The 21,674-nt window shown below is 41.0% G+C and overlaps 1 protein-coding gene across 3 annotated transcripts in view; it reads left to right on the top strand.

Annotated features, from left to right (window-relative positions):
• Window positions 1-21,674, top strand: part of PHF2 (PHD finger protein 2) — an 87,260-nt gene that overhangs the window by 36,055 nt on the left and 29,531 nt on the right. For all 3 annotated transcript variants that reach the window (XM_087744125.1, XM_087744126.1, XM_009475851.2), the window contains 5 exons: window positions 7,310-7,395; window positions 12,466-12,580; window positions 15,828-15,988; window positions 18,255-18,396; window positions 21,224-21,410. In XM_087744125.1, the coding sequence (XP_087600251.1) occupies window positions 7,310-7,395; window positions 12,466-12,580; window positions 15,828-15,988; window positions 18,255-18,396; window positions 21,224-21,410 (691 nt within the window). The remainder of the gene's footprint in view (window positions 1-7,309; window positions 7,396-12,465; window positions 12,581-15,827; window positions 15,989-18,254; window positions 18,397-21,223; window positions 21,411-21,674) is intronic.

Raw genomic sequence — 21,674 nt, 5'->3', positions numbered from 1 at the left:
CAAAGAAGTTACGTAATTTAATTGAGATTAAGGACAGTCAAAACAACTCGATGAATAGTGCAGATTTTCCTTGCCTTTATGTTTGCATGTTGCTGAAGCTTCTGTGCTTCTAAAGGGAACCACACAGATACAGTTGTGTTTTGAAAGGAGGTCTTTCCCTCTAAATTTATATTTCTAATGCACTGAGGGTGAGCATATGTAAGGTGACGTGAAATACTAGCTATCCAGTATAGCTAGGGTTATCTCTCATTTAGGCCCTAATTCCACAAATCCCATGTATTGGATGCTTGCACATGTGCTCAAGGCAGTGCACATGGGTTTTCTCTTACCATTGCTTGCTCTTGGGCGTCCTTCTGGAGTGGCACAGACGCGTGTGTCTTTCTATTCTCCCAAATTACTTTTAAACTTGCTGTTTAGCTTTAACTGTATCCGAAAGCAGGCTTGAGGTCTCAAAAATTCCTGTATGTTTTGTGAAAATACATGGCTGATTAGATGAGACAAATCCTTTTGCTTAGGAAAAGGCTTGTCTGTCTGCTCCTTAGACACTGGAAAGCATACATGGAAGAGCCCTGGTCAGAGTTCACCGCGTAACAGCCACCAGAAAAAGAGCACGTGAGACTCAAATCCAAGGAACAGCTCATTTCACTGCTCTTGGAATGACTTCTTTCTTTCCCTTTTCTTGTGTTAACATCTCTTGCGTCCACAGTGTTGGTTGTTGCATTTCTGGATGCTGTGATATGGACACAAGAAACTGCTGTCACTTAACGTTGGCCTGGCATCAAAATGTGGAGCATGAGTCTCTCTGCTGCTGGGAAGTCCTGATTTTTCCGCAGTACCTATAGTTTTTCTCAGATGGTGGAGGCTTCTGAAACTGGATGGGTACCTTCCTTACAAATGACACCTTCTTGTTAAGGAAGAGCATTACTGTGCAATGCATGATAAATGACACATCAAGAAATTATACTGGTTGGTAAGGGGTAGGGATGAGCTTAGGTTAATTACTAATTATGACCTTTATTACCTATAAAAATGCCGTGAATGCCTCTTCTGCACTGTGATAGCTTCCCCACCCAGGGCTTTCATGCTCTATCCTCATGTGCTGGGGTGGAGCAGCTGCTTGCTGCTTGAGAGCCAGCAGCTGGCCCCGAGCACCCTTGCTGCCTGTACCCCTGCCAGACCCCGAGCACACTGGATGGGCCCATCAGCACAACCACCCTCTGCTCTCCTGGCTTACGTAACATTGACACTGCCTCCAGCTTCTGAGAGAAGAGAAAGGAGTGCGAAATCGGTCACCACTTTCTGACACTTAATGCAGTGCTGGTATCCCAGGTTTGTGGCTGGGAATAGTTACTTGGATTTGGACTAATTCAGGAAGAAAAGGAGAAGCAGATATGTGGTTGTGTGAAATAAGAGTTGAAGTGTCATTTTTTACCAATGTTAAAATTCCCTAAGCCTTCAGCATGCTTCTGGTGAAGTGGTAAAGGTTGAAAACAGATTTTAAGTTAAATACACAGAATATAACAACTAGTCCAGTGATTTATTTGCTAGTTACAAATTCTGAACAATATATTTGACCATGGATGTGGCAGGCACCGCTGTACTGGGCAGTGAGCTCTGAAGACCTGTGCCATGCATTGGGCTGTGCTGTTGGCCTGCTGGTAACATGAGCAAACCCCTCCAATCCTGCCTGTGACAAATTCCTCATCTGCAAAAAGGTACAATTGTGCTGACCTTCTCAGTTGATAAAGTGTACAACATGGGGAAAGGTGGGCTTTTCCCCACTCCAGAAATTGGGACCTATAGTTCAGGGGGTGAGGTGGGAGCACGGGTGCCCCTTCCCATCTGAAGTCAGAGTGGTCCATGGCCATTTAGCAAAGAGCAAAGGATGCAGCATCACCCTCCAGGAGCATGCAGGTGCCGAGCATCCCGGGGAGCCGCCGTCATTCCCATCTGTGCTGGCTTGCAACCTTTCTTAGAAACCCAATTCTCTGTCTGAAGACCTTATGTTTCATGTTTGTGCTGTGTTTGAAGAGTGCTTCTCGGGAATGGATAAAAATGTATGGCTTTGTTTTTTTTCAGAGGTTAAGATTTTTATTTTCCGTTCTGCTCTATTTATGCATTACTAGATACTATTTTCTTTCCCATCAAATAGCCTTTTGTTTGGTTGTTTTATTTTTTTATATTTTTCTGTACTTGTCTTCTGGTTGATAATGGAGATTACATAGTTTTGATAGAATGCATACTATGTGGGTTAATTTTTCTCCTGAAATTACTTAAAATGTCACCTCATTGAAGATAACGAATCAAGGTCCTTGTAAACATTCATGCTATAAAAACAGTTCTGATTTTACGCATTTTTTTATTATTGTTGCCTGCATAAAAACATTGTTGCTAACTTTGTCAGAATACTGAAATCTGAACATCTCCACTGTGAACACAGAAGCAATTTCATTTTAAAGTGGCAAAGTGCAGAGTTTCTAATAAAAATGTAATTTGTAGCCTCTGACTGCAAATGCTTCTGTTTGTGCTAATTCTCATTTAAGTCACTGTAAAATATGTGACATGTCAGCTTAAACAGCTGCAATATCAGGCTTTAGTTTTCATTATTTTTTTTTTCCTATAACAGTTTTGGTAAAATTAAAATGCATCAGTAATAATGTTTCACTTTTCTCTCATTATCAAATTAGTTTTACTACACTGCCTCAACCTAAGTTAGATGACTTAAGTACCATTTAAAAGTCAACCATTGTGTTGTTTTAAATCGTTCCAACAAGGTATTCTTGGATGCACAATAATTAATCTCTTATGCCATCTTTACTGCATTTGGGCAAAAAGGTGGAACAAGTTTTCTATAGGTCGAGCATGATAGTAGAGTGGTACATGCTGTCTGCCGCCGTGGGGCTGATGGTCCTGCATCCTGCATCCTTACCCTCCGCACCGGCTGCAGCCCCGGTTCCCAGCTGGCACGTTATGGTTGCAGCCTGTCACATGTTAACACTGATGGGACAGCGAGCACAAGGCTTTGCAGGATGTCTGAGGAGAGTTTTCTTTCCTTGCTTCCTTATCCTTTACCAAATAAAAGTTTTCTCCTTCTAATTTGCTTCGGGAACCTGATGCTTTCCCCAAGAAGAATGTGTTTGGTTCTGCCAAACCCCTTAACTGTCACACAGTTAAAAAGCAGCAGCTGGAGATAATTCAGATAGTCAGGGACATCCCTAAATACTTCATTGGAGGACACCCACTTTGTACCTGCACATACTTCCGAGTACAAAATCACCAGAGTCCATGAGGTACCCTTGCTGTGCAAACAGGAGGATCTGTTTAGTGATCTCTTTCACAGATGTAAATGCTGCGCTACTTGATTTGTGAGTTCTTGCAGCAGAGTGGGATTTTGCTGGGATGTCAGCACAGTTTTGGGGTATCTACGAGCTTTGTGAAACAGATTCTTGGGCTGCTGGTACCAATGAAGCAAATAAATCTGCTCCTGCTGTTGTTCAAAAGGCTGCTTCCAGCTCTGCCTCCTGCCACTTGGCCCCCTGCTCCCTGCCCATCCTTTTGCAAGCTCTGCCTTACCAACTGCCTTGCAGTTCCTTTGCTGAACCTCTTATGTCCGTTTTTATCTCATCGGCAGATCTGAATAATCACACAAAAGTGCTACTGAGAGCTTTTTCCAGTTCTTCTCTGTCGATGATAACTCATCCAGGGCTTATATTGACAGATTAATGTGGGGCTGGCTGCAGCAGGGCCGGTTGCTGGAGGCTGCTCCCAAGCACGCCGCCTGTGATCCTGCACTGTCTGACTCTGAACCCATTTGATCATTGTAGGGGGTCAAACGCTTGGCTCGAGCCTTTTTTATGTTTGTGTTTCTCTCAGGCAAATGGGGCTGAAAAAAGAAACTGGAGGGACCAAAAAGTGGAGCGTTCTCACGAAAAAAAATAGATGCAAAACACAAAGCACCATTTGTGCTCGAATTTGGAGGGTTGAGGGGAAGGACAGCGCTGTTCAGCTGCTATAGATGACTTGATTTTCTTCAGCTGGAGAAATGCTTTGATTCTATTCTATTGTTAATTAACCACTCTGAGAAAAAAATACATTCGTAGATTAGGAGGGAGACTGCTTCAGGACTCTGTGCTGACTTCTGCCAAGGCTGGCAATCTCCTTCTGGTTCTTGTTCACAGGTGCAAATGCTCTGGAGACCAATTCAAGGGTAGATCGCTGCTGCGGAGCTGATGGACCCCCCGCTACCAAAACCTTGCCACATAAAACCAATACACCCGGCAAGAAATCCTCATTCTTCTTCTGGCAGGAATGTTCTTGAGGGGTTGTCTCTGTCAGTCTGTCTTTAACCGTGGAAATTCAATTTTTTATGCGTATATGGACATGGAAACACACAAACAGTTCTGTTGGTGGAAATACCTGGCTCTTTTCATTGAGAAAAGCGGTGCAAACTGGAACTGGTTCATATTTTGGTTAAAGATCACCCAAGACATCTCAGTAGGGATGTTTGTACTTGCAATTTCGCATATGGTGAGGATAGCAGCTTGTGCCTACGAGTAGCTGTAAATGGCCAAACCTTATTAAAAAGCCATGTTGTAGTTGGAAAAGTTGACTGCATCTTTTAGAGGACTGTTTGCGTTTGAGGTCAGTTATTTTTACTTTTCCATTTTGTTCTAGTTAAATATTTTTACTTGCTCTCAGAACAATAGCTCCCACCACACTGAAGCCTTCACATAGTGCAGTAGCTTTTCATACGTCCTCCCATAGCAATGCATTCAGCGCCCAAGGGTCTCATCTCTTTAGTTTAGCTAAATATAGACTTTTCAAGCCCTTGTATAGAGCCTAATCCATACCTTTACTAAGCTTAACAAGCTGAATCCAGTGGCTTAAGCAGCTGATGCAGCTTTATGGGTAGAGGAATCCTCTACATTCTCTTATGCTTGCTCTAATCTGCCAGGGTTTGTTTAAATTTTCTGCTGCTTAATCTGGTATTTTACTGCCTGTACGTACTTGACTCTGAGGACTGGATTGTTGCAATGATTTTTCCTGTCTGCAAACTTACTCTTCAGTTTTCCATGCGGTCTGCTCAGGGAGACCCAATAATTTTGTATTTTTTCAAGTAACTGTTTAATAAAAAAACGATCATCCAAATCTGCAGTTGCTTTTACATGATTCAGAACTAATGTCTGGTTTACCAGCCTGTTCACAGGCTGAACTCACAAAAATGAGAGTTTCTCTGGCTTTGGTTGCAAAGCTTCTCTCACCCTGTACTCTTTGGCTTGGAGGGAGCTGGGTCCCATACACACACTGGCGGCTGCAACAGGATGAAAATATCCACTAAGGTTTCTGGCGGAATCTTATTTTGACAAAACATTTACAATGGTTATAAAAAAGATTTGTTTCCATATCTTAGCTAGTTTGGCTTTTTCCAGCTTGCTTGCAGACTCAATATGGGTTTTGTTGATGGTCTTTTCTAAAAGCAAGTAGATCTGTGGTTTGTAGTCATGATGCATACAGTTACACGTCACTGCATGCCTTGGATTCAAAAGTTCTTTCAAATGCACCTTTGTAAACAGAGAGGGTCATAGTGTATTTTAACAGTTACTTCTCCTGCCCCAAGCATGCACGTGTTTGCGTGTGTGCTCACGTACACCATGTGCATGCACACACCTGCACACCCCCTGCCAAAGTCATCAAAAGAGCTCTGAGCTCCATGGAGCCAGGTAGCTGGTTCACAACAGTGGTGACTTGCAAGGCTTAAAAAGGCATAGGAGAGGTGGGCATGCATGATCATACATTGTCCTTCCTTTATCCATGCACCTTCCTGTCTGCCAGCAACCAGGAGTTTAGGGCATCTAAACCATCACATTTAGTAATTACCAGTGTATCCAACCTACATGAATTTCTCCAATTATTTAACTTGTTTGTAATTTTGGACATGGTGGTATCGTTGCTTGACATTGTGGTATTGAGCTTGAAAGCAATGAGAATGGTTTGAGAGATTCTGTAAGTCACTTGACAGAACTGACCCACCCTGTTGTCTTGCCGGTGGGAGAGGAGCAAACATCCTCTCCTCTGCTTCCTATGGGTCAAAACCAGCAGCCAAAAACTCTCATCTTTCTGCACTAATCGCCGCTTTGCACTGCCGGTGGGATGCAAGGAGGCTGAACGCTACCACATGCATGGAGATGGCATTGCCGTGACATGTTTCCAAACCCTTTCTCTGGCAGAACAGATATATCGGTGTTTTCTGCTAACTGAAGAGCACTGAGAAGGCATTTCAGGATGTGAGGTAGAGAAACTCCAAGAGTGCTCTTATCGTAGTGTGATCTAGCCTTGTTTGTGCAGGTTTAAGGTGAAGCTACCTTTGTTGCCTCTCGTGGATCCTCTTGCCTAGTTGAGCTCTTATGGAGCCATGACACGAGGGCTGTATCTCACAGCACCCAGCTGAAACTCTTTTTTTCTGTTGCAAATGTGCCTTGCAGCCTGGGCCACTTCAGACTGAGCAAGCAGGAGCAGAATCCTGTTTGCTTTCCCTACATCAGAAGGAACAGTGCCTTTCTGGAGTTTGATTATTTGGCTGGCTGCTCGGCCCTTTGACTGCGCAACAACTTCTTATCTTCAGTACTTCATTCCTTTGCAGTTTCATTTTGTTTTTCCCCAGCGCTGTGTTCTGCCATTGGATTGCATTCACGCAGTGTGCCCGCAGGCTGCGCCATACTGTTGCGTATGTTGTGCCATCCAAAATAATCTCGGTGGGTGTTCTAAGCAGGTGCCATGATACAACCCATCTTCTTGGCAGCCAGAAGTGCTGTGAGCTATGCGTCTTCTTTTCCTCCTCACCTTCATATATTGTAATAGAGATGGAACCTATAGAAGTCTTGCATATGGTATACCTTGCCAAGATTACTCTGGTACCTAGAAGCTGTCCATACACGCTTGGTAAAGAAGATGTGTTTTGTTAATGAGGTCTATGTGGGATGGTGCTTGGAGAACTCTATGTAGATACAAAATGGTGTCCCTGGGAAAAAAAATTCTTTAGAACTCTCTGCCACATTTTAATGGAGGTCCACAGTGAGCTGGTAGTGGGCTTCTGGCTGACACCTTTTTTAGTACCACATCAGGAATGGAGCCTGACTGTACTAGTGTAAAAAGCACCTAAGCTTTGGTTTGATATAACCATTAGCAGTCAGCGTAGCTGCATAGTAAATGCACAGCTTATTGGGGTTTGGTGTTTTTAATTATTAATTGCGTGCTTGCATGTTTGGAGATGGACTCAAGCTAATATAATATTTGCCTTCATATATTTCAGCTGTGTAGGTGTTGAAGAAGAGGAGGCACCAGATATCGACATCTATCATTGTCCAAATTGTGAGAAAACCCATGGAAAGTCTACTTGTAAGTATACTTGCACAGCTGGTCCTGAGATACATAGCAGATTCTGTATGTTTAAACAAAAGAAGCTTTTTTTTTTTTCATTACAAGAAGACAGACCTAAACATCATGTGTCATAAATACTAGAATTCAAACCATGAGGTGAAAAAAGATGTTAGGGGGAGAAAACCATGGATTGGATTGTGGAGCTTTGGATGCAGCTCTCTGTCTGGCCTCAGGCCGTGTGTACAAGCTGATGCAAGGCACCTTACCTGGACAGCTTCAGTCCCCAGTCCCAGCAATGAAAATAATGCTTCCTTCCTCGCCCAGAATTAAGAATTGTGAAGGCACTTAGTACTGTGGGCTAGAAAAATCCTACAGAGACAGCTAGTTCTAGTAAGGTGAGTTTTGGAAACGACATGGTGTTTTTGATGAGAAGAGTAAGAAACAGTATGTTATGCTTGGCCTGGATATAAAACTGTAGAGATTTCAGTGGCAGTCAAAATTGTAGGATGCACTGAGGGTGCCAATTCTTGCAGTTCTTTCACGGGAAAAAGTTCTCCTGAGTAAAAGTGACAGTTGATCTCAGTGGGAGTTTTGCCTGGGAAAGAACTGTAGGATGTGTTTGCTTTGGTCAGATTAATTCACAAATTCTTTCTATTATACAATGGGGGGAAAAAAAAGAAAAGGAACCAATCCCTGTAAAAGATGAAATGCTTTACTTGAAAGCCATTTATTGTAAATAAGCAACAATGATGTGGAGGTTCTCACTGCTTTGCAACCTTACAGCAGCACACAGAGGAAGAGCACTGTGCTCATCTCCCAGGAGCTGAACAAATCATAGTGTTCCTTTTTTAGTATGAAATAACGGATGGCTGGAAACTGAGTTTTGTTGTGTTAAAATTCAGTAATTTTAAAAACAATCAATTATTTCTGCACTGCCTTAAAAGTTAAAAAATTTCTAGGGCGAAAGGGGAGGAGTCTGAAATGTTTGTTTTGGGGACAAAAATGGGAATAATTTTTCCACTTTGACTTTTTCAAAATCAAGTGTGAACTGGAAACCTGAATGACCTGCAGCTGTTCCTGTCTCCCAGATGGTCTGCTAACAACTTTGGCCCAAGCAGGGCACCCACAAATCGGGCAAGCTGGCAAAAAAACCCTTGGGAGGCTTGTTCTGAAAGACTTAACAAAATCAATATGTCCCGACAAAAATGTTTTGATTTAAGAGTCGACCTTTCTAATTTTTGTTGGAAGATTTCTGACAAATGCACTGGAAATTGGTCAAACAAATAACCACAAATCATCTTCAAGTGAACAATTTGGTATTAGAATGGGTTGTGTTGAAAAGGGGGGTATGACTGCAGGTACTCCCAGGCTGTTATTGACCCAGTATAGAAGCAGCAGCACAGGATTTCTAGCCTCTGACTTTTGTATAATGTTGAGATGTCCGATGCTTTGATTTCTTTCACTTTGCTTTGAATTAAGAATGATGAAAGGCACCTACTTTTCAGTGCAAGGGGAAAAAAATCAGAAGCAGCAAAAGTCTATAATCAGGAATTAAATATCAATTCCATAAAAACTGTGGCGCATAATCTCAGAATTCAAGACATAGCAGTTTTGATAAAAAGATTACAAGTTTAATATACCAGTTAAGATGAGGAGGGTTGAATCGACAACAATCTCCTGATGCTTTAAGAAGGTTTTTGGCTGTCCAATTCTTTTTATCCAAGTAAAAATCCAATTTGGCAGTACGTCCCTCAGTCTGCGTTACGCAGCATGGCAGAAAGTGCTTCTGGAGCGCTGTCGCTAGTCCTAGTCTTATCAATGTATGAGGTTATCAGTGTGATAGGAATACAGAACATTATATAATTCTGCAGTACAGCAATACGACTTTGTTTTCTCCCTTCAAATGCATTGCAGAAAGTTTAATGACATACAAGACCAATCATCAAAGTAGTCGAGTGTAAAAATTTTGGGAACATTTAAACATTAGTTATTGATAACCTTACCTTGAGTTTTGGTGAAGTGCAAGATCACAGGTTCTCAAGCTGCATAGCCGTTTTCACCATTAACTCGTAGAATTGTGGATCCTCTTGAAAAATGAGGCTGTTATCCTGTAGCCCCTCCTTGTGGAGTGCAATAGGCCAGGAAACTTAAAAAACTGATTAAATGAAGGCGGGAACAGCTTGGCTTAATGCATTCATTCTGTCAGGCATTTGTATGCAGAGCATCCTGCTACACAGCATTGGGGCTCTGCTGGGACTTCTGTGAGATGATCACTTTCATTTGTTTATTAACTGTTACAATATATGTTTAAACTTGTTATCTAGCAGTATCAGTGTTGAAATAAACGAGTCGGTGTTGTTCCAGAGCCAGTAGTTCACTGGTAGGATTTAATTATTGCAAGATTAGCAAAGGGAAACACAGACACCAATTGTCTGTTATGCAACTCGTCTGGATTTAAAAATATATGCGTATTTCTGGAGCACGCATTCCACAATATATGTTTTCCAGATGTCAACTTTAAAAATCATTTTCCTCTTCTTACATTTTTCCACTTTACCAATGTGGCTTAGTGGCTACTATTTCAGAAGATTGCTTCCTGTCATATGACATTTGAAGCCGTTTCAGTTTAATGAAATTTGTAGGGACTCCTCTTTGGGAAAAATTATACACATTCACACAAAATTTTCTGACATCATTTAAATAAAATCTAAGTGCTTTGTTTAGGCAGACTTGACTCATTTTCATAACATGATCTGAAATGTTTGGTTTGATTGCTGTCTCATTTGCAGCAGTGAAAATCAGGAGAAATTCTTTGGAATCAGTGAAGTTACATAAATGCAAGCAAACCAAAGTCAGGCTGAAACTGTTTTTAAGTAGTTACAACCTTTAATATAAATCAATAGAGAACTAACAGGGTGCTTCTATGTATCCCTTCCTCATAAATACATTTGAAATAATGTAAGTATACCTTTGAAGTCTAGAACTATTCATTCTGAGATACAGTTTTCATAAAAACTACATTCCCTTTTTCCGCTGGAGGGTTTTCTGTAGAAGGAGTAGGTTATACTTTCCAATGGTCAAATTTGGATCAGAAAGTTCTGCAGAAAAAGAAATCTGTAATCATTTAAGAAAAAGTGGCCTTTCTGGTCAAAGCTAGTATTTGTTGCACATTAACAGGCCTTTAATCGTTACTGTGGTGTTCATGGTAAAGACGAAACATGAAGAGAATGGCTGAAAATAGGCCAAACGTTGATTGTTTGATGTAGTATAGTGGATTACAGCAGCCGGCTTGCTGCTGTCCATGAGATAGCACCTCCTGGGGAGCACGTTCTGGCAGCAGAGGCATCTTTGTTGCCTCTGCATGAGAGGTGAATGTGAAAGGTGGATGCTCGCTGGTGCTCAGTGCCGAGGGAAATAGCTCCCCGGTGCTTTTTGAAGAGTTGCAGTGAATTTCTTAATTCAGCACTGATTTACCGCTTTTATTTCTCGATGCTCCATGCTAGCTGAAGCGTAATAAAAGAGCACGCTAATATGATAAGCTCTTTAATTTTCACTGTGGCAAGTGACACCTGTTTCACTGGGACTTGTGCAAGGAGTTCCAGTGTTGGTTCGGATCTGCTGAGAGCAGGAGGAGGCAGTCACTGGAAAGGGAAGGAGAGGAGGAAGGTTTGGCATTCATGTAGGGCTTGTTTCCTTTGTTACCAGGAGCATTGAATTAATACATGAAGCCTGAGAGTCATTAAGATAAAGAACTAGCAGCTTTAATGAATATATCCAGCTAGGCTGGAGAGCTGCGTGGAACTAATAAAAACAACATGCTTTGTGCAAAACCTGGGATGGATTTGTTGGGAGATGTCTTTACTCAAGTTATTCCATGGTTGTGGTTGGGAAAACAAAGTTAGCTTTTTCTGAACCTCATGTCTTATAGCTGTGGCCTCCAGATTCCTTTCTTAATGAAAAAGTATGTGGATCCGTGTGTGTGTGCATGTGCAAGGAGCGAGGGAAGAGTGCTGTCTGTGCATGGTTACTGATGAGTCTAGTTCTTTCCCCAGCTGTTTTGAACAATAAGAAAAGCCAAAGATCTTGATTTTGGGGTAAATTACTGAGTTTCATGATTTAAAACAAGGGTGAAAAATCAAAGAAAGTTGCGACATATGAAAGTTCTACTAATGGAGGCTTGAAATGGTACGAATATGCGCTTGGGAAAAAAAAAAATTACTACCAAAATGAGCATGTCCGGACAGACTGTGGAAGTAGGAACAGCTGAGAGAGATAGTGTTGACTAAGAGAAAAAGCTGGACCAGTTTTTCTTGCTCTGCATTATCTGGCTGTCAAAGAGGCAAGGCAGAACTACATTGGCACTTGACTTACTTACTTATTTGTGCTTATTCCAGCTGACCCTTTTTCCATTATGAACCTGCCTATATGTCTCACCCACTGGGAGCACAGTCAAGGGGCCTTCAGTCTGCTGTCATCAACTTAAGGCCTAAGCCTGGCTCACCTTTCAAAACCTAGGAATAAGAGGAGTTCTAGAAATTGCATTTGTGGTGCCCTTGTGTCTTTTTTTTTTTTTTTTTTCTTTTCTTTTTCCTTTTATGTGCATGCTGTGTGCAGGGCATAATTCAGAGCCCATCAAAACTGATGTCAAATCTGCCACTGCTGGACAGACAGACTAAGGTAATTCATGACAAACATATTCATAAAGATCTATACTGCATATTGAGGAGGCAGGAAAGTGGCTTTCTAAGAGTTTTATAATAAGGATTAAGTGTGTAGCCTGGCAAGTACAAAACGTCCAGAGCCTGTGTTTGCATAAAGCTTGTGGTAGCTGTGCAGCTCAGTAATTATCCGTCTGGTTGCCCTTATGTTACAAAACGAACACTGTTCAGTATGTAATAGATCTTCAGGCTACAGTATAATTGTCTAATGGTGAATTGAGAGCAATGTTAAAATATGCAGTGCAGCATAGTGGGGGTTCCCTCTTCTCTGCTCGCGTAAGAAATGAAATGAAGATTTGTCCTTCCTTCAAATGTCTTAATAATTATCTTCTACTTAACATACGGTACTGTCCAATGTATTCTTTTTCAGTGAAAAAGAAAAGAAATTGGCATAAACACGATACTGGACAGACGACAGAGGTCAAACCTGTACAGAATGGGAGCCAAGTCTTTATAAAGGAACTTCGAAGTCGTACTTTTCCAAGGTACGTTGTTCAGCAGCACGCACGGACAGGGCTGTTGAGATAAAACATATATAGCCAGTTTCCTATGAAGCTGATGATGATCCCTGCTGAAAGCATTATATAGTACAGAGCGATGCAGTTTAAATGAGTGCTGTTTTATTGCAGATGTCCCAGGCTCTTCCCTTTTTTATATTTGTGCAGCCATATTAAAATCTACTCTTGGTTGAGCCTAGTTCCTGTGGATTTCTACAGAAGCTAGTATTTATGAAGACAAGAACAAGAGTGTGTTTGGCCCCTACAACATTCACTTGCATAAGAAACTAACCAATTTATTCCATAGAATTATTCAGTTCTCAAAAATACTAATGGTTTTGCTGAAGTCTGTCTCCATCTTGAAAAGAAGAACAATGACATCCTCAGTTGCTACAGTGACAAAGGCTCTCTTATTTGGGGTAATGAATAGTGCTAATTGTTAGGTGACATGTTCCACACTTTATTAGGCTGCTTCACAGCCATTTGTATGAGTGATGATTTTCTTCTGGTTCTCTAATGTAGGCCTTAGCCAAATAAATCCTTAATTATTAAAGACTAATTATTTTAGAAGAATCCTTGGAGACTGGTAAAGTGTACTTGGTAAACACCAAACTTCTTCCTTTTTATGGAGAATTTGATTTCACATTTAATTTCAGATACTGGTCTTAGGCTCGTTAAGGAAAAGGCTGAAAATACCTCTGCAAAGTGTTTGCAGCACTTACAGATGTGTTTCACTGAAATCAGGACCCAGTATTTTTACTTGCTTGGCTGTTTTTATTTGGGCCTGTTTGTACAGAACAATTTGACAGGTTGCAAAGCTAATTTCTTAAAAACGGTTTAAGACCTAGGCAGAATGATTTCAGTAACCTTGGATGGTCACTGAGATTGCACTCACATATGCAATATCTCATGAGTCACTCCCAAATTGTAAAAAAAAATATGGACCCCCATTTTTTTTTTGTTTCTCACATAAATGTGCATGTAAGAAAATCCTGCTGCCAAATTAAAGTTTCTGAGAAAGAAGGGTCTGTAGCCAAAAGGAGTGCCTGCAAAATTCAGGCCTCTGACATCTACACTTGTGCCATTAGTAAAACAAAGTCTTGTTGAGAAATTTTCTTCTCTGAAGAAAATGAATGAAATCTGCAGATGTTCACAGAACAAAACCCAACACTTGTCAGTCAGAATGTGATGAACGGAAAAAGGGGGTCTCAGTTCAGAGACAGAAACATCATTGCTGATTCACAGCACATGACAGTAAATTATAACCTATGGTTAGTCCCTTGGTGAGGCTCAGATCAAAAGGAGCAGTGAAGAGAGCAAAAAGGCAAAAAGTATAATTCATGTCATGCCATTCCTGAATGCTTAATACCAAAATAACATTAGAGTAGTAATAATAATTAAATTGATGGTTCAAGTACTTCAGTGTAGGTGCCAGCCTCTCCATTTTGGCACAATCATTACTAGGTGCTCTGGTACTGATATCTCTTTACGACTATGTGTAATTTCTGTGGCACATATAGAAGCAAATCAGACTTGAACAAGTATGCAAGATATATATGGGCACTGTTAAAGTAAGTGAAGAGGTTTAGGTGTAAATCACGGTTTTCTTCTTGCTCGTTAAGATCTCCAGCCTCATTCTTTGCGCGTTGCTGTTGTATGGTACCAGTGCTCACATAAATGAGGAACATTCCTTTTAATTATTAATTAAATTTGCCTCCTCATCAGCCATTGCTGATGTACTGTGGCTAGGGTGACGCAAAAATAAGCTGGGTTTCTACAGCTTATCCCTCTTTGCGTCCAGCCATCTTGTTCTCCCTGGGGTTCAAAGCTCCCACCTGGTGTATCCCTGCCGGGGCAGCCTGAGCAGGCTCAGGGCGAGGGGTTCTCCCTGTGTGGTGGGATCAAAGGGGGAGCCCCCATAGCAAAGGGTGTGGGGAAGCCCCCACAGTTAAAGGGTGTCGGGGCTCTGCCACAGGTTGAGCTTCATGGGGCGGTGAAGGCGGTGAGGCCCGAGCGTGCCAGCCACCATGGCGGCGCTCTCAGCCTCATCCCCTTTCCCGTCGGTTTTTGGTGCTGTGTGAAGAGGTGAGCTGTAGTTCAGAACTGCTGCAGGAGAGGGCAGTCATGTATTAGCCTTACCTGCTCAGGGAGGTAGTGCTTTTTGGGGTGCTCTTCCCCCTCCCGGCAGCCGTGGCCCCGGCCTGCCAGACGATTTTCGGAGCCCAGCTGGCAAACTACACAAGGTGGCGGGGCGCTTTTGGGACTGATGGTCGTTCATATACAGTCATTTCTTACTCTGAATTCAAAGTGTTTTGCTCGTGAAAAGATATAGAAATTGGACTTGAATTCCCTTGAGAGTTGTCAGTGCAAATAGCTGGTTGTCTGATGAAGCTCCTCTTTCCTGAGTCTCTTTGGCACTGTCATGGCTTAACCCCAGCCGGCAACTAAGCCCCACGCAGCCGCTCGCTCACTCCCCCCACCACAGTGGGATGAGGGAGAGAAGTGGAAGGGTGAAAGTCAGAAAAGTCGTGGGTTGAGATAAGAACAGTTTAATAATTGAAGTAAAATGAAATAGAATAGTAGTAGTAGTAGTAGTAATAATAATAATATAATACAATAATAATATATAAAGCAAGTGATACATGCTACAATTGCTCACCACCCGCTGACTGATGCCCAGCCCATTCCCGAGCAGCGATCGTTGCCCCCCCAGCCAACTCCCCCCAGTTTATATACTGAGCATGACGTCATATGGTATGGAACAGCCCTTTGGCCAGTCTGGGTCAGCTGTCCTGGCTGTGCCCCCTCCCAGCTTCTTGTGCACCTGGCAGGGCATGGGAAGCTGAAAAGTCCTTGACTGGTGTAAGCACTGCTTAGCAACAACTAAAACGTTTTTAATCTTGCCTTCTTTAGAGTGGAACATTTAACACTAATTTCTTTAACATTGATCACTGGTAACTTGACAGATCCTTATAGTTGAGGAAAATGGTCTTTCTCCGTAAGCTGTTATTTCAGGAGTTTCCGGCAGTTGGTGCATGAGGCTTGAGTGAATCGATTCCGGATGATTTTAGTGTGCCCTGCGTGCTTTGCAATAAATGGCTTTTTGGTTTTTCGTGTGCACCTAATTTGCATATAATTGCTTATTCATTACTTTTAACTTTCAGTAGTGAAATGCAGAAGATGCCAAACTCTGCATGGAAGCACCTCACCACTGAATCTGTGTTTACTTTTTCAGTGCTGAAGATATAGTCGTGAAAGTGCCAGGCAGCCAACTAACAACAGAATATTTGGAAGAAAATGGCTTTGCAGAGCCCATCCTCGTTCCAAAGAAGGATGGCCTCGGTTTGTCCGTGCCCGCACCCACCTTCTACGTCAGCGATGTTGAAAACTACGTCGGTGGGTATCTGGCAAGCAGGTGGCATTGTACTGTTTGGAGCTCAGCTGCTTTTCAAAAAATACATATATTATTTGTATAAAAAAATGTAAAATACGTTGTAAAATATTGTCTGTGTCTTGAGCTATGCTGACTTCAGTATTTGTTATGTAGTGGTACCTTGTAATTAGCAATTAATTCACTCTTGTTTCTTGTACCAACTTGTGTATCTTACAGTGAGCCTGAGCCAGACTGCATTGTACTCCATAGCACTGCATTAAAAGAAACAGTCATAGTAGTATCAAAAAATTTTTTCTTCAGGTCAGGTCTTAGCTGATTACTGCCATCTTGCTTTGTATTGAAGGAATACTGAGACTCCCACTCTGCAAAGGCAGTACATTTTTTAACACTGCTATCAGTGAGAGCTATTTTCATTGCTGTTGGTCATTTGGATTCATTTTGGCATCCTCCTTTCTCTAACCTGAGCAGGGCATGGTACTGCATCTTCTCACAAGTCATCACATCATCCCACCTTGGAAGACACACCTTGGCCAGGAGCCGTAGAAGTGGTCTGAAGTTGCTTGTCTTGTCTCCACATCCTTCTTCCTTTAGCACATGTGATCTTGTCTCTTGTCCTCTCTCACTTTGTCCCTCCTCTGTGTCACTTTCTGTCCGATTCTCTCTCCTTCCCCTCTTCTGGCAAGGCATTGTCCTTTTGGAGCCATGACTCCAGCTCCAGTGTATCTGTCTGTGTTTCATGGTCCCTTTATCTCCTTATACAGTCTGCTAACCACCCCCTCCTCCTCCCCTTTCCTTACCAGGCCGTTGACCTGTTCCCCAAACTGGAGGTTGCTGTCACCAGCCACTGGTGTTCCTGACTGTATCTATTGCTTTTGCAGTGATTGTGTGCAGTGAGATAACTACAAATAAAGGAGAATTCAAGACCCCTGATTTTATTGTTCTCTCTATCCCGTTCCTTTTACAGGAAACATATTTTCCTTGCCCATCTGCTCCACTTGGCAGATTTTCTTTTATGACCTAGGTGCTCCTTATGCATCTGCTGCCTTTCTCTCAGCCTCTAGCTGAAATAATCCACCCTCCCAACAAAATAGTTAGTGAAAAGCTGGAGGGAAGAACATGGGTTGTTTAATCTGGAGCTGGCCCCAGATTTGAAAGTGAATGGAACAAGTACGTGCTGATCTAATCTTCATAGGGTTAGTTCACTTGAACACGATTTCCCAGGCAGGGATTTATCTCACTGTTCTGTAGTTTATTACATTGGACCTAGAATGTCTTTTAGAAACAATCTAAAGTAGCAGAGGACAAAACACCACAACCAAGACTGCCAAATACATCATTACTGTTCTGGCATTTCAGGAAAAAACAAATTGATTTTTTTTCCTCTCATGATGTGAAAAAAGCATGAATGAAACACTGGGAAAGGAAAAATTAGGCCAATTAAAACTAAGGGGAAGAAAGACCAGAGAGATGCTTTCCTTGCAGAAAGGATAAGAGAGTCTGCTTAGAAATGGACACTCTTTATAAAGCTCTGACTTTCCCCATGTGTACTCTGGTGTGCCCAGTGTTAAATTCCACTAATTGACTAATACTGTTAGTATTAACACTGGGGATTTGCACCCAACAAGTTCTGTTGAAGAAACATATAAGTACTAGCAGCTTATCCTCTGTACTGTAATACAGAGGGGATGGATATTCGATAGGTGTAATTTTGGGTAAAATAACAGAAAGTCAATTTTTTTGTGGCACACCTGAAATATCATGTTAAAAAATGGGAATTTTCCTGCAAAACTCCTCAATTATAGATTTCATAAGCAAAAATTGAAAATAGAACATAAGAAAACTTATAATTTTGGAAAATCAGTTTGACAAGATATCCTATACAGTATTACACTTTGTCTACAATCGTGAGACTTTTACAGCATGGTGGGTAGGGCTTACTCTGTGGATATAGAGGTATTTGCATATAGTTTTCACCATGCAAATAAAATCCATAATGAAATTAATAGATTCAAAATAACAGTAATCCTTTAAAGATAAAAACTACAGAAATAATAATGTCAGGGACGTGAATACAAAGACACCATTTTATGCATCTATATTTTATGTATATACACGTCTTTTATACAACAGGGAAGATACAAAGGCTAAGAAGATCAGAAAATCAAAAGATTGAGATGTTTCTCAAAATGTTAACTCATCCCCAAGCATACAAAATGGGGCAAGTCAGGCTGCCCTTCAATCTCTCTTTTTCATTGAATTGATTTGTAGGACCAGAGAGGAGTGTTGATGTCACTGATGTCACCAAACAGAAAGACTGCAAGATGAAGCTCAAGGAATTTGTGGATTACTACTACAGTACAAACAGAAAAAGGGTCCTCAATGTGACCAACCTGGAGTTCTCAGACACGAGGTAAGAGTCTAGGCTGCTGCACCGTACAGTGTCCGGGATACCTGGTGGGGTTCGGCTGGGGGAGTTTGAACAGCCTCTGCCTTCTCTGCTGGCTCCCTCTTTAGGAGGTACTGCTTTAACCATGGGATAGTGGCTTCTTATTGCTCTGACTCTCCACTGCATCATCCATATGCAGCCAGTTCAGGCAAAGCATGGAAATGGAAGTGCTACTTGCTATATGAGGAGAATGGTACACAGTGGACTAAATGGGCCAGCATTTGTCATGGTAATTCACACCTGCATATCATCAGCATTGATGCGCCATCAGCACTCACATATCAGAACAGCACCTTTTTGTTTTATTTTAACTCTAGTAGTATAGGTATAGTTAATTCATTGCAACTAGATCCTAGTGATTTATGACTCGAATGTAACCTGATGGTCCAGGAGTGAATTCTCTGCCCTGTCCTGGTAGTGAATGATGACGTATGTTCCTAGTACGATCTTAGGTACTTAGATACAGCTCGACAAATACTGGTAAGACCAAAGAAAGGAGGACAGAGATGACCACAGAGGTATGATAAAACTGTATATGGGTTCGTGGGAGAACATGGACATAAGGGGGCTTATTTTTTAATATTCTGTGTTATTTTTCTGGTGAGGTGGGAATCCTGATGGATCTAAGGCAACAACAGCCCTTTTTCCATCTTAAGGTAATCTTGAAACATGGTGATCTCCTCAGAGCATTCTTTTTTAAAATGCATTGTACAGCAGTGAACATCCTGCTTGTATAGCACTGGTTTGAGCGCATCATATATTGCTTACTAAAATTTTCCATTTAAAGTAGTGTAGAGTAAGGGAATAGATGAGGTGTGGTTCTAGGTGTAGCGTAACATGTCACTGGATGTCCTTGAATGAGAGTAAGTTTGAAATTATTATAATTTTGTAATCCTATACCATGCATTATAGTTTTAGTTTCAGTGCTTCTGCGAGTTAACCTGTAATCTGTATGACAGCAGTTCAGAACTAGAGTGATGCTGACTTCTCGACGGAAAGTTGAGGGGTGTGACGGTACAGATTAGCTCTGAATTTGAGGCTAAGGTGCTTTAGTGATGAGGTAATGATGGTGATGAGCCAGAGGTAATGGTGCTGGCTATGTGAATATCACCAGTCCTCAATGACAGGAAGCCTACTATTCTCCTCATGTTTTATAGTATATGTTTTATATATAGGATAATTAGCTGATGTAAATGCTCAGGTTATTGCTTTGTGTTTTATATAGCTGTATTCATCACCTGAGCTGTGCTTTTATTCCAGAAGTAGGTAGATGCATCTATAATGTACTGAACTTCATGCAACTGCGCAGATCATTTTTACAGTTCTTGTAGTCCTTCTGGGTAGCTAGTACTTACAGAAGGGAAGTGCCAGAGAAAGAAAAGATTCCTTTATATACAAACACTACACAGAAGATGATGATTGTCAACATAAAAAAAAATAATGGTTGTTTTAGGGAGCATTCCATTTTAGCAAGAAGACTTAAAGTAGCCTTAAAAAAGAAGGCTGATGAATAATTACAAGCTCATTTTTTTTAAAGCCATTACCTTTAGCTCTGTAGTTAGTATTTTAGTAGTTAGTGCACACCCATTTCTGCAGAAAGCATCTCTAGTAATTACAGGCTTCAAATATTACCAGTATCTTCAGTTGAGATTTTTTTAGCTTTCTGCCATTATCCCAGAATAACGGGAGGTCTTTTGTTCTGAAGGACTGCTGGAGCTGTCACTCATATGCTGCTAATTTAGACATTAACTAGCAAATATTTTATTTCTTAACATAGACAGTGACACTTTAATTGAATGCACTGCTCCATCTTTCCCTGCCATTTTAAATGGAGCTATTGTTATCAGTGTTTGACAGTGAACATAAATGACACATGGGAGCATTTAATTTTAGTTTGAAGTGCAGATATTCTTACTGACGTGATATTTTAGAGCGTCCAAAAGTGAACCTCCACCCCTTGCAAATATTAGTCCAAATTTTGGACTTTTAAAATATAAAATTTAGCACATTCTGGGATGAAATGCTTTTAATACCTGTTTATCATGCCACTACATAGTTTTAGCTGTGATTTATAGTATATATTATATATTTAATGTAAACATAATATATAAATTATATAAATAAATGTATGCAATATGAATATGTGTTCAATGTAAATATATTCATTTGTATAGATTATATAAATAAATATTATGTATGTTTTATTTTAACTATTTTCACATTATTAGCCCAAATTAGACTTTTTCCTTCTTCTGAGCTTTTAACGTAGTTTAGTCATTCTAAATAAAAAGATCACTGTTATTTTCAGCATCAGGTCAAGACTTACTTAGTCCTTAAGTATTAATGTGATTGTTATTAGGATTTTTAATACTAAGCTTAACTTGCAAATTTTTAAGATTTGCCAGACCATTTATGTAAGAGAGCACACATTTCACTTTCTCTTCTGAAGGTGGCTGGAAAAGCAGCTGTGGTAACAGTGCTATTGATAACTGAGCCTATATAGCAAGAGGTAGGACTGGAAAAATACAAACAGCATATACTTGATCATAAATGCTGCTACTGAAAGAAGTCAAAGGATTGTTGCTAAGTCTTCATACTTAAAAAGCCTTAAATCTCTGTCTGTAAACAGTTTTCACAATTTTTCTGAATGAAGAGCAGTTCCAGTGACATGTAAGCAGCTGCTTCAGATTGCCATGCAAGTATTAGAGTCGCACTCCGCTTTTTGTTTTATCGGGGTCCTTGTACTCTTTTTTAAAAAGATGCATGCTTGTTTTCAATTCTCTTTGTAAAGGATGTCCAGTTTTGTAGAGCCTCCAGATATAGTTAAGAAGTTGTCCTGGGTGGAAAACTATTGGCCTGATGATGCTCTTCTGGCTAAACCCAAAGTTACCAAGTACTGCCTGATCTGCGTGAAGGACAGCTACACGGATTTCCACATAGATTCGGGAGGAGCTTCTGCATGGTACCATGTGCTGAAGGTGAGGCATCCTGTTTTTGCAGTGTATCTAGTAATGAACTAAGTTTTACATGTGAGGGCCATCCTAAAATTCTCTCAAAAATTCAGGTCTCAGTTTTTTTTTTTCCCCATGGTGCTGTTATATCCGTAAGAAGCATGCATAGCCTTAACTTCTGTAAGTGGGTATGCTCTCAGCAGTGCCAGGGTTTGATGAGCGAGGAAGCCACTTGGAGTGTGGAAGTTGTCTGTGTGTTTTCACTGTATTTGGTTTTTAATATTTGTTCAG

Source organism: Nipponia nippon, unplaced genomic scaffold (assembly GCF_047370975.1).
Source record: "Nipponia nippon isolate SJK-2023a ecotype South Korea unplaced genomic scaffold, ASM4737097v1 scaffold_9, whole genome shotgun sequence".
NCBI lineage: Eukaryota > Metazoa > Chordata > Aves > Pelecaniformes > Threskiornithidae > Nipponia > Nipponia nippon.
The sequence above is the reverse complement of the archived record's forward strand: the minus strand, read 5'-3'. Positions and strand labels throughout refer to the sequence as shown.